The sequence below is a fragment of the Pseudophryne corroboree genome, chromosome 6 (genome assembly GCF_028390025.1).
Source record: "Pseudophryne corroboree isolate aPseCor3 chromosome 6, aPseCor3.hap2, whole genome shotgun sequence".
NCBI classification, from domain to species: Eukaryota; Metazoa; Chordata; class Amphibia; order Anura; family Myobatrachidae; genus Pseudophryne; species Pseudophryne corroboree.
In genome coordinates this window covers 621087306-621106148 of record NC_086449.1, presented here as the reverse complement: position 1 = coordinate 621106148, position 18843 = coordinate 621087306, and the positions used below count along the sequence as shown (strand labels likewise).

Here is an 18843-nt window from a genome sequence, read left to right as displayed (position 1 = left end):
TCTCTCTGCACTAAGGAGCCTTAAAAGTTTAAAGCCATAATAATAATATTGATTATTATTTCCTCTTTGGACTGCATTAATTAAAATGTATTTTGATAAACTGTACTTTTGGGGATTCCTTTTTATACAATCAGCTCCATACCCATCAGGCTTATTTATGAAGAATTAAAAAGCCTACTTTACAATTTCAATTTTCTTTTCCATTAATCACATACAAAACTACTTGCCTCATTTTACGGAGCTAAGAATTATGAATTATGTTTTCCGCAAAAGCCCTCAGGGGACTTCTGCACAAACAGCCTTCAGACTTTCCTGCGGTGTGAAGCCAGTTGTCTGGTGTATCCCAAAGGGAGACTAGTGGAACAGGGAAACGAATAATTAACTTTTTGTGCCTCCCAAAACAAAAACATTGTCCAGAGGGTTAAAAAAAAACAACCCAACCTTTCCAATGAAGATCCCACTGCATAGAAATGATTTCATATTGTAATTGAAAATGTGTTTCAGTGATTTCAATTACACCTGTTTCCTTCAGGGATAGCAGGTTCCCCACAGATAGCAAAGATAATGATTGATGAAAGCAGACCAAATTCTCCTGGGAAAGATACAGTAAGTGATAGAACAAGGAGTGCTGCAGGCGCACCACTGCTTCATAAGTAGATGGAAATAGGTGACCGTGACGTACATCTGAAGACTGACTTACAGTATTGTGACAGAAACCGGTGGTTAGCCTGGTTGATGTTTTCCAGTAACACTCAGGTAACTCAGATGTCCGACGTTCACGCAGTGGATCTGATGCTGCATCTTCAGACGCAGCAGCGCACCACAGAAGTGGGCGTGTTTTTACGTAAAACACCTTTTGCAGAATTTTGCACTGACGCTGCAAAGACACAGCGGCTGTGCTATAACGTCCACCTCTGAATCGGCCCCATTGTACATAATACAGTCAACTATGCATCCAAAGTGTTGAGACCATGGCATTATCATATAAATGACAGATAGATGTAGAACTTTAGGCTGCTTGTGGTTGATCTGTGGGATTTATGACGCTAAGGGACATATATTGTTAGATTTACACATGTTTATCTTAAGAGCAAATTTTACTCACATTATCCCCCAATATGGGACCATTATTATATTTGATTTTTATTACTGGCTCATTTTCCTGTGAGTTTTAGATGATCTCGCTACTGCTGTTGCGTGCATTTACCATCTGCCATCACTGCAGCAGTCATGCTGACCTCCATTGTTAAGTTAACCGCACATTTCAGTTAATGTTTCCAGCTTCGTGTTCTTCCAGTTATTTTCCTCATGGATTTACTGTCTTTTCCCCAACTGTGTAATTCACATAATCACAGAACAGATTATGTAGGACAATTACCTGGGGAGCCTGGAACAGCTACTTCTCCCAACTGTTTATCTCTGACCTGTATCATTCACATCTATGGTTTCAAATCTATCCTGTCACATACAGCAAACACTATTGTTCCACACAAACATCAACAAATGAATACAAAAACATAGATTGTCAAAGAAAACAGCAGGTACTTGGTATGGAGTTTTTATTTGGATTTTTACATGAAGTCTGCTGTGCAGTTAACAGTTTTCTGAACATCCTTTCTGCAAATCTTCTGTAACATGTTACTGATCTCTCTTTACAAGATTACAAACATGATAGCGCTCAAGTATTTCTGCAGCGGGGTACACTGGTATTCCACAGGGAATAACATTAGGGTATAGAGTTGGATCTTGATCTGAGGCACCAACAGGCTAAAGCTTTGACTGTTCCCAGAATGCATTGCACCTCCTCCTCTATAACCCCACCTCCAGGCACTGGAGCTCAGTTTGCAAGTTGGTGCCTGCAGAGCAGGCAGCTAACAGGTTGGGGCTGCGCTAGGCAGCCCTGAAAAGAGAAAAGACTTCAAGGGCTGCAGCACTATTTATGTCAGTCTGACATTGTGTGCTGCTGCTCCATCACCTCCCCCAGCAGCCCGGCCTGGTTCCCGGGTACTTTCAGCGGAAGCGCACCGGACTTCAGGCACACACCGCTGACGCTCTCCTGGATTGCGTGGTTGCACATCAGGGAGGAGGTAAGAGGGTCCCCCAGGTGGGACCCACCGGTAAATTGCGATCCGGTCACAGTCCAAGGAGACAGACTGCGCCACTGGCGTGGACACTGTACTGCACAGGAACCCCACTATATCCACCAGGGCAGGGAGCACAGGTCGGATTTACTAAAATCCGTTTGTTATAGGCTCCACAGTACCCGGTGGTGAGGACCAGCACAGGGGATAAGGCGCTGACCTGTAGCCCCTCCACCAGCTCCGAGCGCGATCTACTGTTGGTGTACCCGCCCTGCAGCTGCATTTCATTCTCCCTCACTCCCTGACAGAGATTTTGGGGCCATCTTCACTACTAGCTGGGCTGATCTCCGGGACTGCAGGGCTCTGTCTCCTCTGTAAAGTCGCCTGCCTCATCAGCGCTGTGCTTTTACAGACATTTAAGTATTCTACATGTCATTTAGACAGTGTTAGTTAAGAACAAGTGTACTGCTGTCTGAATATTTGGTACAAGTATTCTGTGATATACATCCAGTATCTATTGTGCATTGTTAGATCTATACTCATACATAGTTATATGTTAATTACTAGTCCAGTGCAGTTTTCTTGTTTATATGAAATAACTTCTGCATGGTACATGTCACTGAGTGTGCCAGTAGCTGTTGTGTGGAATTCCATTCTCCTGTATCACATATTGCTATCACTATATTCTGTACCATGTGTTTCAGTCACTTCATATCTCTTAAATCCTCTGTTTTGTGTCCTGTGTTTACTGTCACATAACATAGGGGGGGGTTTTGCAGATATTGTGTTTGTGTGGCTATATTGTACCGTTACGCCCTACGGCTACGTTCCCTATAATGTCTGCCACACAGGGCGGGAAATCCACGGACGCTTCTGCATCCTGCAGTACTTGCACCACGGATTTGCCAGAGGGGGATGTTTTAGCTGCTGGTGCGGGCGCTGAGTGCCATACACCCAGTCTACCTGCTGTACCTGTGGCCAATCAGAATCCACCTTGGGCAGCGTTCTCAAGTATGCAGAGTACACTTGTGATACATCTTTCGCCCGCTGTGGGACCTCCTGTGCCATTGCAGCCACATATTGTCCCTTAGTTAATACGCTCTGTCTACCCAATTACAACAATGAAATCAATCTTTGGTTAGACAAAAGTCTACCCCATGCCCCTCTGGGGCCAAGGGATCATCTAACATGTCCATTTCTTCCTCACAATCCACTAATATTTCGGATAATTCTTCCAATGAGGATGGGGAATATACTGATCCATCAGACACTGATACAGTTGCTTCTGATGAGGAATCTGCAACCCAGGTTGATATTCCTGACCTGGTGGAGGCTATTAATTCTTCAAATAGATGATGACATTGAGCCTACCACTGTGTCTAAGAAACGTGATAAGTTTAAACGTCAGAAGGTTGCTAAGGTAGTCTTACCACATTCTGACCACTTAATTGACATATGTCAGGAATCCTGGTCGTCACCAGGAAAGAAATTTTCCCTGTCTAAAAAGATGCTAGCTCATTAGCCTATCCCTGCGGAGTTGAGTAACAAGTGGGAAACCACACCACCGGTGGACTCTCTTGTCGCCCGTCTGGTGGTGTCATCTACTGTGCCTGTCACCACTGTCACCTCACTGAAGGAACCGACGGATAATCATGTGGAGGGATGCCTGAAGTCTGTTTACTCCCTTACTGGCGCTGTACATAAACCCAATCTGGCAGCCTCCTGAGCTGCGAAAGGTATTGAAGCATGGGTTCAGGCAATTGAGGATGAGCTGCCTCAAGATTTTTCTGACACTGTCAGACAATATCTGTCTCATATTACCACAGCATCCCACTATATTCAGGAGGCGGCCTATGATGCAGGTGTAATGGCGGCCAAGGCATCAACTACATTCATCCTGGCTCGTTGAATTATGTGGTTGAGGTCCTTGAAGGTGGACTTGGACTCCAAAAAGATGTTGGAGGTGCTCCCTTTTAAGGGAGACATCCTATTTGGGGAGGATCTGAACAAGATTGTAACTGACTTGGCTACTGCCAAGACTGCGTGTCTCCCAAACACTAATCCTTCTGTTCCGAAGGCTAGGAGTACCACCTTTCGTTCCTTTCGACCTCTAGGAAAAGCAAAGGGTCAGGCGTATCCGCGAGAGGCTGGTGCTTCCAAAACCACTAAACCTAAATCTAAACAATCCTGGGCCACCTGTCATCCTGCTTCCAAACAAGACAAGTCTGCTGCATGACGGGGCAGGCCTCCCCCAGGGTGGGAGGCCGACTTCTGCAGTTTGCCCAGGTCTGGTTAAAGACCACTTCGGACACCTGGGTGCGGAAAGTTGTCTCTCACGGGTACGCAATCTCTTTCAAGAGACGTCCCCCTCACCAGTTTTGCACAACGGTTATCCCTGCGGATCCGTTAAAAGCGCAAGCTCTACACTTGGTTGTACAATCCCTCCTGGATACAGGAGTGGTGGTGCCGGTACCCCTGTCTCAGAGAGGCAGGGGATACTATTCGACCTTATTTTTAGTTCCGAAGCCAAATGGGTCCTTCCGGCCTATACTCAACCTCAAATCATTGAACAAGTTTGTGAGAGTGTCCAAACTCCGTATGGAAATGCTGCGCTCTATAGGGCTGGCCATGGAACCCGGAGACTATATGGTATCCCTGGACATACAGGATGCTTACCTGCACATACCTATTGTCATGTCGCATCAGCAATATCTGCGGTTGTCTATTGGCAACCTACATTATCAATTCCAGGCACTGCCTTTTAGATTGGCTCTTGACCAAGGTCATGGCCGAGATGACTGCTCTGCTCCGCCGTCGGGAAATCAGAATCCTGCCGTCTCTGGACGACTTGCTGATCCTGGCAAACTCCCAAGAGATTCTCCTCAGTCATCTGGAACTGACATTCCAATTTCTACAAGCCAACGGGTGTCTCATCAACTGAAAAAAAGTCCTCGCTGGTCCCTGTTCGGAGCATGGTGCACCTGGGGGCACTCCTGGACACACACAACCAATGATTGTTTTTGTCTCCAGAGAAAGTCCTGAAACTTCAAGACAGGATCAGATGTTTCCTCTCTCACCCAAGAGTGTCTATACACTCAGCGATGCAAGTACTAGACCTCATGGTGTTGGCTTTCGACATGGTAGAGTATGCTCAATTTAATTCTCGCCTTCTGCAGAAGTTAATCCTTTCCAAGTGGGATGGCCTGCCTCATCGGATTAGGTCTCAAATGATCTCCTTGACTCCGGAGGTTCGTCTGTCACTGTGCTGGTGGCTACAGGACCAACAGTTGACCAGGGGCCGTACCTTCTGGATCTCCAACTGGGACCTACTGACAATGGACGCCAGTCTGCAGGGTTGGTTCGTGGTGTTGGAGCAACACTCTCTCCAGGGTCGGTGGACCAGGGAGGAAGCTCTCCTCCTGATAAACATTCTAGAATTGAGGGCAGTGTTCAATGCGTTGACACTGGCCATGCCTCTAGTACAAAACAGGCCTGTTCAAGTACAATCAGACAACGCCACCACAGTGGCATACATAAATCATCAAGGCAGCACTCGAAGCCGGATGGCAATGCTGGAAGTATCAAAGATCCTCCATTGGGAGGAACGCCATCTGTCAGCAATATCGGCAGTGTTCATTCCCGGGGTCCTCAACTGGGAAGCGGATTTCCTCAGTCGTCAGTATGTTCACGCCGGAGAGTGGAGTCTTCATCCGGAAGTCTTTCAACTCCTACTGGACAAGTGGGGCCTACCAGATGTAGACCTGATGGTGTCTTTACACAATCACAAAGTTCCGGTTTTCAGATCAATAACCAGGGATCCTCAAGCAGCATTCATGGACGCACTGGCAATTCCATGGAACTTTCGGCTGCCATACGTGTTCCCTCCAGTGTCACTCCTGCACAGGGTACTGCGGAAGTTCAAGCAAGAAAGAGGAATACTACTTCTAGTCGCTCCAGCGTGGTCCAGATGGCATTGGTTCTCAGACCTGCAGGATCTCTCGATAGAGCATCCTCTTCTACTTCCTCAATGTCCTGACCTCCTCGTTCAGGGCCCTTGCGTCTACCCAGACCTGGCCAGACTGGCTTTGACGGCGTGGCTCTTGAAGCTTCACTCCTGAGGGCCAAAAGATTTTCTGAGGCAGTTATTCAAACGATGTTGAAAGCCCGTAAACCGGCTTCTACACGGATTTATCATAGAGTCCGGAAATCATACTTCACCTGGTGTGCTGGTAAGAATTATGATGCATATACTTTCAAAACTTCCAGACTTTTGTCTTTTCTGCAACAGGGCCTGGACTTAGGCCTTCGTCTGGCCTCCCTCAAGGTTCATATTTCTGCCTTGTCTGTGTGATTTCAGAGAAAAATTGAGTCTCTTCCTTACGTTCATACTTTCACTCAGAGGCTTTTTTCGGATTCAGCCTCTCTGTGGCTCCGTGGGATCTGTCTGTTGTTTTGAATGCCCTACAAGAGTCTCCATTTGAACCTCTTGAGTCTGTGGACCTTAAATACCTTACGCTTAAGGTCGTGTTTCTGCTGGCTATTGCCTCTGCTAGGAGAGTGTCAGACTTAGGCGCTTTGTCCTGTCGTCCACCCTTTCTGATTTTTCACCGTGACCGGGCAGTTCTTAGAACTCACCCTGGTTATCTACCTAAGGTGGTATCATGTTTTCATCTTAACCAAGAGATTGTGGTTCTGGCCTTTATCTCTTCTGGTTTGTCCTCCAAAGAGTAGTCTTTGGATGTGGTCCAGGCTCTCCGTATTTACGTTGAGAGGACTGCCTCCCACAGGAGGTCAGATAGATACCTTTTTTGTACTTTTTGCTTATCACAAACGTGGCTTTCCTGCGAATAAGCAAACTTTGGCCAGGTGGATTAGAATGGTGATTGCACAAGCCTATGCGCAGGCTGGTCTCCCAGCTCCTGCTGCTATCAAAAACCATTCTACTCTGTCTGTTGGACCTTCTTGGGCGGCCCGCCGAGGGGCGTCCACTGAACAATTGTGCAAGGTGGCTATGTGGTCCTCTGTAAACACGTTCATCAGGTTCTATGCCTTTGATACTTCTGCCTCCCAGGATGCTTCCTTTGGACGCCGGGTTCTTGTACCCGATACAGTGCGTCCCCTCCCATGAGGAGCTGCTTTAGGACATCCCCGATGTTATTCCCTGTGGAATACCAGTGTATCCCGCTGTAGAAAACAAGATTTATGGTAGACTTACCATAGTTAAATCTCTTTCTGCGAGGTACACTTGATTCCACAGGGCGCCCACCCTGACACACTTAGCTTCTTTGGGTTTGTATGGCATTAGCCGCTAGTCCTTTCTCCTGTCGTGAGAATGTGGTTCTATGTGACTACCATCTACCGTCTCTCTTACCTGCTGCTGCATTGGACTGGTTAACGAAACTGAGCTCGAGTGCATGGAGGCGGGGTTATAGAGGAGGCGGTGCAATGCATCCTGGGATCAGTCAAAGCTTTAGCCTGTTTGTGCTTCGGATCAAGATCCAACTCTACACTTCAATGTTATTCCCTGTGGAATCCAGTGGACCTCGCAGAAAGAGATTTAACTATGGTAAGTCTACCATAAATCGCCTTTTTTTAACATAAAATCAATCATCAGTTCAGTTATTCATACTCGCCTACTCTCTGATTACATACAGGAAGCTCCCAAATTTTGGGCGAGTAGGTTACACTCTTCCATCCCAACCACTCCCTAATGAAATTTGGGTATTAATGACACTATTCTTGGCGACTTGCAACATTAGACATAGGGGGCAGGCCTGGGCCATAGTGGGTTTCAGTGGATCCAGAGAGATATCCTGCTTTCATTTTGGTCACCAAAAGGTTCTGTTGAGGAGTGCACGATGATAAGAGATCCTTGTTTATGGGGCTGGGAGAAACCTTGGTGAAGATCTGTGGCAACCAAAAAGAATTCAGAGAGGATTGCTGGTGAGGATCAAGGCAGAGTGTCACCTCTAACAATCTTGGAACAAGCACATTGGGTATGTTTGGAGATCTAATACTTCCATATTTCTGAGGCTAACTTCACTGCTAACAGAACTTTAATAAAGGGTATCTTTTAGCAGTAGAGAATGTCTGGGAAAATTACTGCATGATTAATGCATGCCAGGCTTATTTGGTGGGATAGGATCACCCCTGTTCCAAAATCATTTTGAAGTAGAAAGGATGGGTAATACCTGGATTATTAAACACTGTGGCTATAAATAAATCTTCATGTAGTAAATTAAGTTTATTTACCACTTCATATGGCCACAAATGAGCATCAATCCCTTTTCTATGGAGAAACAGAAAGCATGGCAAAGGAAGAGTCCAGGATAAGCTGTGTCAGTAAAGGGTAGCTAATGTATAAATAGCTAACTTGACACATTAGCGCAGAATACTTATTCCTCAGACAGCACATTGTGCAGGGAGGTGCTCTGAAATTCACTGGTGTTATCCCTCTGTAAGGCCACATGATAGAACATGGAAGAGAAAGGTGCAGGTAGATTCCTATGTAGCAGTAGCTGCAGCCAGAACCAGGATTAAGGAGGGCCATACATTATGAATAAATCCATGGAGACTACACAAGACAGACTGACCCACTGTCATGACTGTAGTTTTGTGAAACCGGCCTACATGTGAAGTCCATGCGGGTAACTGGAGTACTATATGTATATTTGGCTGGTCTGTGGGATTCAGTGAGATGAAAGTAGTAAAGAGCAATCCCTGACCGGGAGTCAAACCTGGGCCTTGGCAGAGGGAGCCGTATCCTGACCACTGGATCACCAGGGACTTAGTGTTGATAGCAGTATGGTGAATGTATTGGTGAGAACGGACTGGATATACTGTCACAGGACTAGGTGTTTGTGTACCCAAAGTTAACTATGAAATAGGTTCTCTGGGAGGAGAGCTGAAGACGTTGAACCGGACTGGTTACCTGTGAGACTGGAACCGGGCCGGTTACCAGTGTGCCAGAATGGGACTGGTTACCGGAGCACTATGGACCGGTCTGGTTTCCGGTGAGACTGAGAACCGGGCTGGATACCGGATATGGCTGAACTGGTCTGGTTACCGGATATGACTGGTAGCGCACTGTGAACTGAGCTGGATACTGGTATAACTGGTAATGCAATGTGAACCGGGCTGGGTACCGGTGTAACTGGTAACTCAACTGTAATCCGGGCTGGTACCAGATATATCTGGTAATGCAACTGTAATAAGGGCTGGTACCGGATATAACTGGTAACGCAATAGTAATCCGGGCTGGTTCTGGATATAACTGGTAACACAACTGTAATCCGGACTGGGTAGTAAAAGAGCAGAGGTTTACACAAACTAAGGTAATTAGTGTTACCTCTTAGGGAGCTCAGCTACTAAGCTCACACTGAGCTGTGTGACTCAAGGAACTGGTAGCTTCTGAAACACAGGCCTCTCTACTTATACCTCTTGGTGATTGGTGAATAGAGTCAGATGATTCAGAGAGTCTCAGGCTGGCACTAGATTGGATAGCTCATGGACAGGTGATCAGACCCTGTCACTTCCCTGTTCACGGCCTAGCAGGCCGGGAAAACACTGAAGCCTAAACTTCTAAAAATGAACAGAGGATGCTGACTTTTAGGCTTAAGCTCCAGAGGGCTGAACACAGTGAAGAATCAAATGCTGCACACAGCTGATTACTCAGAGGAATTCCTACTCAGGTGGCTAATCAAAGGTAAGCAACACAGATTTGCAGTCTTCATGCTGAAGCAAATGCAGGTTACAGGATATGCTGAGTAAGCCACAGAACATGAGAAAAACAGTTACGTTCATGACACCCTAATGTTGCTTCACACCCAGACTGATTAAAAGAGGCCACTCAAGTCATGAAGAAAAACTTTTTCAGCTCTCCAAATTGGGCTGTGTTGTAGGGGTGGAGTGTATGGGACCGATAAATATGTATTATTACCATATACTGTATTAAACAGCATTGTGAGCCAGGGCTCCTATTATTTAGCAAGGCCTATGGTTACTTTTACATACAGCTTTTATTTTATTTGTATGCACTCCCCTATACAGGTAGCATCACAGCGGCACACAACACCCCGCCCCTTGCACCTGTGACATCATGATATCAAAGAGTAAGCATCAGGGGTGTGCCGCCTTCTATGCCAATACATCCAGGGTGGCAACACCAGTTGCACTACTTTTTATGGCTTTGTGTGTACAACTCTGCATACTTGCAAATATACACATTTATATCCATACGTGAAATGTAAAACATACAGCTGATGTGTGTTCAACTCTGCATCAGATTTCTACCCTTCAGCTTCTATTTCTGTAGTGGTCCTGCCAAAGCCACTTACCCACTGGCATTAAACACCAGTAAGAAGACTAATAATGCACGTCATATGAGTTAAAAAACCGCCAGTGTTTTTAAGCTCCAGCAAAGTTATGGAGGAATCCTTAAAGACATGGGGATCCTTATGTATAAAGTGTTAGAGTGGGGTGACTACTGTATGGGACCTATTTTTGAAATAATATTTGAGGAATAAACACTGAAAACACCCATTTTCTGTGGATATGTGCAAATTTTAAGTGTCCCCGTATGTACCGTAGAGAGACAGTCCCTCCACTTAGTTCAGCAGCTGCTGCCCCCATAGGTTTCTATGGGGTCTGTGTAACTGAAGATGGCATTAGCCCATTGTAGCCTATGCCTAATGGCTAAACTTCACAAAAATTACCACGAGAGTGTAGGGGCTGCTGATGCGGTCACTTCACTATGAATTCATCAGAGCCCCTGTTGCTGCAAGTATATATTGATACCTTTTGGGCAGGAAATCATTTGTTATTGCCATGAATGGGTGGTATTCATGTGACCGGCGGTCAGGAGACCGACAGTCACATGACCTCCTCCACCATCCCGACCGCTCACTATCCCGATGGTCGGCATGCCGACCAACAGGGACTATTTCCACTCGTGGGTGTCCACGACACCCATAGAGTGGGAATAGAACCCGTGGCGACCGCAGGTCACCACCGAGCCCGCAGCGTGGCGAGCGCAGCGTGGCGAGCACAGCGAGCCCGCAAGGGGCTTGCTGCACTCGCCCCTCCGCACCGGGATCCCGGCGTCTGTATGCTGCCGGGATCTCGGCGTCGGTAAGCTGACTGGCGGTCTCCTGACCGCCGGTTAGCCATACTACACCCCCATGAATGGCTGTGATAAGAAATGACAATTACATACCTCCCAACTGTCCCGATTTTCGCAGGACAGTCACATTTTTTAGGACTGTCCTGCTGTCCCACCCGCAGGCCACAGTGTCCCGCGGTGGAGGGGGGCAGTTGGAAGGCTCCAGAGGCTCAGTTCAGAGCAGAGCAGCGGTGAATAGACGGTGTGCGCATGCGCACAGCGTATATTCACTAGAGATGGAGGGCCATGCCCCCATACTGATTAAAAACGGGGGTGTGGTTCACGATTATGGCACACCCGTGAAGCCATGCCCCCTTTTCTATAGCACACGTCCCCTTTTCGGCCAGGTGCGGCTTTGCCGCGCCAATATGTCCCTCCTTAGCTTCTCCCTATGGGGGTAATTCCAAGTTGATCGCAGCAGGATTTTTGTTAGCAATTGGGCAAAACCATGTGCACTGCAGGGGAGGCAGATATAACATGTGCAGAGAGAGTTAGATTTGGGTGGGGTGTGTTCAATCTGCAATCTAATTTGCAGTGTAAAAATAAAGCAGCCAGTTTTTACCCTGCACAGAAATAAAATAACCCACCCAAATCTAACTCTCTCTGCAAATGTTATATTTGCCCCCCCGCCCCCCCCCATGGTTTTGCCCAATTGCTATCAAAAATCCTTGCTGCGATCAACTTGGAATTACCCCCTATGTTGGGAGGTATGCAATTATCAGGACTAACGCCTGATGATTGATAAATATGCACCAATAGCTGGGAGGATAGCACAGTCTCATTTTGTTATACTAAAGTCCGGTAGCTGAAACTTGGTGGGAACATAAAAAAACAATCTGAGAGAAACTGGTTTTTTTTACCCATCGCAGTAAACCTTTATTGAGGAAAACGCCGTAGCACTAGAAGCATGTGTTATATTTCATTAACAGTCATTTAGCTTCTTTTGAATAATTGTAATAATGTCAACAACAAAAAAAGCTTTATTCCCGTTTTTTGTACTCACGTTCTTATGCATGAAAGCTCCCTATTTATGCTCACTAGAGTGAGGTTTTTCTGTGTACTTTATTTTTGTTTTGCTTTTTATGTTATTTTACTATTGAATATATTTATTTATATTGTTGACAGTGTTTTGACTGTTAATTTTTTTTTCAAATGTGTTCTTTATTAAGTTGAATGGTCTTGAATGATGTGAATTGCATAAATCCATATTAAGGACAAATTATTTTAATGATGGTGAGAATAGAACTTGCACTGCAGATAAATCAGGTTTCAGTTCCTAATACCTGTTTACTGTGTGTGAGCACTGTGTCTGCACTTATATCAGCCACTAGGTCTGGTCATACCACTGCCTGTGCAACAGATGACCTGCCACCATTTTTGCCCTTTTTTATTTACACCTGTAGATCCAGTAATTGATTTTAATTAATATTGGTGTATATGGATACACTCTATAAGAGAGTACTATCTAACCTTTTCTGAAAAAAAGAAAAAAGCTCTCTTATGGGGTTCACTTTCATTGCAACACCATTCTCTGTATCACCAATCTGATGTCAGTGGGTTTCCTTTCTATAACTTATACAGATTTATGTTTTGTGAACTTTAAACACATTGACCGCAGTGAAATAATGTATATCGGTGATTCCCAAACTTTCTTTAATCATGGCACCCTAGAGTATCAGCATTTTTTTTTCTCTGAACCTCTAGGATAAAAGTTTTTATTAACAAATTTGTAAATAGAAATTTTAATTAACTAAATTGTGCCTACCTGTAATCCATACATACCTCCCAACGTGATCCATCCCAGGGGAGACAACATACTCTGTTCCTGGACTTCCCTCTTAATTTATGATTCACATGTGGGTAAACACCTTTCTCATCACTTAACTAGTTGTACAAAGGTGATGGCAATCTTAAATTAATACAGAAGTCCAGTTAAGGATCATGTTGTCCTTCCTGGAATGGGTCATGTTGGGAGGTATGTCCTAAGGGTCAGTTATGTGGTGTGTACAGTGTGCTTCTTATTGTCCACATGTGTTATGATTGACAGCCACTAACACCTGTTTTGCTTGTCACTTTGACCATAAATAATTTGATTTGGTTTTGGACCACAAACCCGAGCTGCCCCTTCAAGAGCCTTGCGGTGCTCCAGGTTGCCTAGGCACACAGTTTGGGAACCACTGCTCTATGTGGTAGTTGTGGTGGCCATATGTACATAAACTTATGCTACCCCCCAGAGGTGAGACTTAAATATTAAAATCTGGCTTAGTAGTCCTGTTCACCCTATATCATGTACAACATACTGAAGCATGTTTACACAAATAAACTCTTTTTTTTTTTTTTTTAAATAAATTCTGTAGTTGTTGGATAGAAATCCAGAGGAGCGGTTTTCATGCCTGACAGACATTCAGAATTTCCCAGGTTTATCAGAAGTTAACTGGGATTGTGTCCTGCAGAAAAAACTGATACCAGAATTTACACCGACGGTGAGAAAATATTTACTTTAGATGCACTGTTGTCATGGTAACAAATGGACATGGAAACGATAAATAACTAGTATAAATGGGCCGCCTAGCAAAACTAGCTGGTCCATCCCAGCAGCTCAATTTCTGCTATCATAGCAGTGCACCAGCTCCCCGCTTATCCTCAGATGAACAGAGTGAGCGCTGATAAAGCAGCATGCTGGCTCCACAAACCTTTGTTTTGTTTAAGCCATTATTGAGAGCTATGCAAAACAATTTACATAAAATAGAAATATTGATCCAATAACTGGAATCTCCATGGCCCAAATCATAGGACACTATTCCATGTCTAAATATTACTCATGATAAAATCTATTTTTATAGTGCACATTTCCTCCTATACAAAGCTTTTTCAATGCAGTTTACTCCTCTATAGGATTTACTTTTCTAAGTACTTTAGTGTGATACCAATAAATACAATTGTGTACACAAAAATACTATTGGCAAAGGTTTGCTCTTTATGAAGCAAAGAACAGTTTTTCCTAGAAAGCAAAGGGGTGCAATAAATTTGGTTTACATATACATTACAAACCCATTGGAATTCTGCTTTCCATCATATATACTGTACAATTATATATTTTGTTTTCATTTTGCCGTTTGCTTTCTCTCCAACAGAAAGGGCGGCTTAACTGTGACCCAACTTTTGAACTAGAAGAAATGATACTAGAATCTAAACCTCTACACAAAAAAAAGAAGAGATTAGCCAAGAGAGTAAAGGACAATGGGAAAAGTCGTTCTGCACTGGTAAGAAATCAGAGTAAAAATAGGATTTTAATTACCTACCGGTAAATCCTTCTCTCGTAGTCCGTAGAGGATGCTGGGGTCCATTTTAGTACCATGGGGTATAGACGGTTCCGCAGGAGCCTTCGGCACTTTAAGACTTTTCAACAGTGTGAACTGGCTCCTCTCTCTATGCCCCTCCTCCAGACCTCAGTATAGGAACTGTGCCCGAGGAGACAGACATTTTCGAGAGAAGAATTTACATTAAACTAGTGGCGAGATTCACACCATATACAAAACATGTCGCCTAACATGGCCTTTAACATAACCCATGCCAACGTGCATGCATAACACAACAGCAACAGCTGTGAACATTTTAACACATGAGAACCTGTGTAAAAAGATAAAATGTAATTCTGCAGGAAAACAGAGCACTGGGCGGGCGCCCAGCATCCTCTACGGACTACGAGAAAAGGATTTACCGGTAGGTAATTAAAATTCTATTTTCTCTAACGTCCTAGTGGATGCTGGGGACTCCGTAAGTACCATGGGGCATAGACGGGCTCCGCAGGAGACATGGGCACTTCAAGAAAGAATTTAGATTCTGGTGTGCTCTGGCTCCTCCCTCTATGTCCCTCCTCCAGACCTCAGTTTGAATCTGTGCCCGGACGAGCTGGGTGCTGTTCAGTGAGCTCTCCTGAGCTTGCTGTAAGAAAGTATTTTGTTAGGTTTTTTATTTTCAGGGAGCTCTGCTGGCAACAGACTCCCTGCATCGTGGGACAGAGGGGAGAGAAGCAGCCCTACTCTCTGAAGATAGGTCCTGCTTCTTAGGCTACTGGACACCATTAGCTCCAGAGGGATCGTACACAGGATCTCACCCTCGTCGTCCGATCCCAGAGCCGCGCTGCCGTCCCCCTCGCAGAGCCGGAAGACAGAAGCCGGGTGAGCATGAGAAGCAAGAAGGCTTCGAAATCGGCGGCAGAAGACTCCGGTCTTCACTGAGGTAACGCACAGCACTGCAGCTGTGCGCCATTGCTCCCACACACCTCACATACTCCGGTCACTGTAAGGGTGCAGGGCGCAGGGGGGGGGTGCCCTGGGCAGCATTTGGACCTCTTATTGGCAAAAGTGAACATATATACAGTTGGGCACTGTATATATGTATGAGCCCCCGCCAAGAAAATACATATTTAAGCGGGACAGAAGCCCGCTGTCGAGGGGGCGGGGCTTCTTCCTCAGCACTCACCAGTGCCATTTTTTCTCCACAGCTCCGCTGAGAGGAAGTTCCCCAGGCTCTCCCCTGCAGATACATGATAGAAGAGGGTAAAAAGAGAGGGGGGGCACATAATTAGGCGCAAAAATCAATATAAACAGCAGCTACTGGGTTAACATTAAGTTACTGTGTTATTCCTGGGTTTATAGCGCTGGGGTGTGTGCTGGCATACTCTCTCTCTGTCTCTCCAAAGGGCCTTGTGGGGGAACTGTCTTCAAAAAGAGCATTCCCTGTGTGTGTGGTGTGTCGGTACGCTTGTGTCGACATGTTTGACGAGGAAGGCTATGTGGAAACAGAGCGGGAGCAAATGAATGTGGTGTCTCCGCCGACGGCGCCGACACCTGATTGGATGGATATGTGGAAGGTTTTAAATGATAATGTTAATTCCTTGCATAAAAGGTTGGAAAAAGCTGAAGCCTTAGGACAGTCAGGGTCTCAGCCCGTGCCTGCTCCTATGTCGCAGAGGCCGTCAGGGTCTCAGAAGCGCCCACTATCCCAAATTGTTGACACAGATACCGACATGGATTCTGATTCCAGTGTCGATTACGATGATGCAAAGTTACAGCCAAAATTGGCTAAATCCATCCGTTATATGATTATAGCAATTAAGGATGTGTTGCACATCACAGAGGAAACCCCAGTCCCTGACAAGAGGGTTCATATGTATGGGGAAAAGAGGCAGGTGGTGACCTTTTCCCCTTCACACGAGCTAAATGAGTTATGTGAAAAGGCTTGGGAATCTCCAGATAAAAGACTGCAGATTTCCAAATGGATTCTTATGGCATATCCTTTCCCGCCAACGGACCGGTTACGCTGGGAATCCTCCCCTAGGGTGGACAAAGCTTTAACACGCTTATCCAAGAAGGTAGCCCTGCCGTCACAGGATACGGCTACCCTCAAAGATGCTGCGGATAGAAAGCAAGAGGGTACCCTGAAGTCCATTTATACACATTCAGGTACCTTACTGAGGCCAGCGATCGCGTCGGCCTGGGTGTGTAGTGCTGTAGCAGCATGGACGGACACCCTGTCTGAGGAACTTGATACCTTAGACAAGGATACTATCAATGACCCTGGGGCATATAAAAGACGCTGTCCTATATATGAGAGATGCTCAAAGATACATTAGTCTACTGGGTTCTAGAATAAATGCTATGTCGATTTCTGACAGAAGGGTCCTGTGGACTCGGCAATGGACAGGTGATGCCGACTCAAAAAGGCACATGGAGGTTTTACCTTACAAGGGTGAGGAATTGTTTGGGGAGGGTCTCTCGGACCTGGTCTCCACAGCTACTGCTGGAAAGTAAAAATTTTTGCCATATGTTTCCTCACAACCTAAGAAAGCACCGTATTACCAAATGCAGTCCTTTCGATCACAGAAAAGCAAGAAAGTCCGAGGTGCGTCCTTTCTTGCCAGGGGCAGGGGCAGAGGAAAGAAGCTGCACAATGCAGCTAGTTCCCAGGAACAGAAGTCCTCCCCGGCTTCCACAAAATCCACCACATGACGCTGGGGCTCCACAGGCGGAGCTAGGCCCGGTGGGGGCGCGTCTCCGAAATTTCAGCCACAAGTGGGTTCACTCCCAGTTGGATCCCTGGGCAATAGATATTGTGTCTCAGGGATACAAGCTTGAATTCGAAGAGATGCCCCCTCACCGATACCTCAAATCGTCCCTGCCAGCTTCCCCCCTCGAGAGGGAAATAGTGTTAACTGCAATTCACAAATTGTATCTTTAACAGGTGGTGGTCAAGGTTCCCCTCCTTCAACAAGGAAGGGGTTATTATTCGACCATGTTTGTAGTACCGAAACCGGACGGTTCGGTCAGACCCATATTGAATTTAAAATCCCTGAACATGTACCTGAAAAGGTTCCGGTTCAAGATGGAATCACTGAGAGCGGTCATCACAAGCCTGGAAGGGGGGGATTTTATGGTGTCTCTGGACATAAAGGATGCATACCTTCATGTCCCCATTTATCCACCTCATCAGGCATACCTCAGATTTGTGGTACAGGATTGTCATTACCAATTTCAGACGTTGCCGTTTGGTCTCTCCACGGCACCGAGAATATTTACCAAGGGGTCACAATTATCCCATACTTGGACGATCTCCTCATAAAAGCGAGGTCAAGAGAGCAGTTGCTGATCAGCGTAGCACGTTCTCTGGAAGTGTTACGGCAACACGGCTGGATTCTAAATATTCCAAAGTCGCAGTTGATTCCTATGACTCGTCTGCCTTTCCTGGGCATGATTCTGGACACAGACCAGAAAAGGGTTTATCTCCCGATAGAGAAAGCTCAGGAACTCATGACATTGGTCAGAAACCTATTAAAACCAAAACAGGTGTCGGTGCATCACTGCACTCGAGTCCTGGGAAAGATGGTGGCATCATACGAGGCCATTCCCTTCGGCAGGTTCCATGCGAGGACCTTTCAATGGGACTTACTGGACAAATGGTCCGGATCACATCTTCAGATGCATCGGTTAATCATTCTATCCCCCAGGGCCAGGGTGTCTCTCCTGTGGGGCTGCAGAGTGCTCACCTTCTCGAGGGCCGCAGATTCGGCATTCAGGACAGGGTCCTGGTGACCACGGATGCAAGCCTCCGAGGGTGGGGGGCAGTCACACACAGGGAAGAAATTTCCAAGGTCTGTGGTCGAGTCAGGAGACTTGCCTTCACATCAACATCCTGGAACTAAGGGCCATATACAACGCCCTACGTCAAGCGGAGACCCTGCTTCGCGACCAACCGGTTCTGATTCAGTCAGACAACATCACCGCTGTGGCTCATGTAAACCGACAAGGCGGCACAAGGAGCAGGGTGGCGATGGCGGAAGCCACCAGAATTCTACGCTGGGCGGAGAATCACGTAAGTGCACTGTCAGCAGTGTTCATCCCGGGAGTGGACAACTGGGAAGCAGACTTCCTCAGCAGGCACGACCTCCACCCGGGAGAGTGGGGACTTCATCAAGAAGTCTTCACGCAGATTGCAAGTCGGTGGGAACTGCCACAGGTGGACATGATGGCATCCCGCCTCAACAAAAAGCTACAGAGGTATTGCGCCAGGTCAAGAGACCCTCAGGCAATAGCTGTGGAC

At 46.1% G+C, this 18843-nt stretch overlaps 1 protein-coding gene across 2 annotated transcripts in view; it reads left to right on the top strand.

Annotated features, from left to right (window-relative positions):
• STK32A (serine/threonine kinase 32A) overlaps nucleotides 1–18843 on the top strand; it is a 523510-nt gene that overhangs the window by 465522 nt on the left and 39145 nt on the right. For both annotated transcript variants that reach the window (XM_063928099.1, XM_063928098.1), the window contains 2 exons: nucleotides 13599–13724; nucleotides 14376–14504. In XM_063928099.1, coding sequence (XP_063784169.1) covers nucleotides 13599–13724; nucleotides 14376–14504 — 255 coding nt within the window. The remainder of the gene's footprint in view (nucleotides 1–13598; nucleotides 13725–14375; nucleotides 14505–18843) is intronic.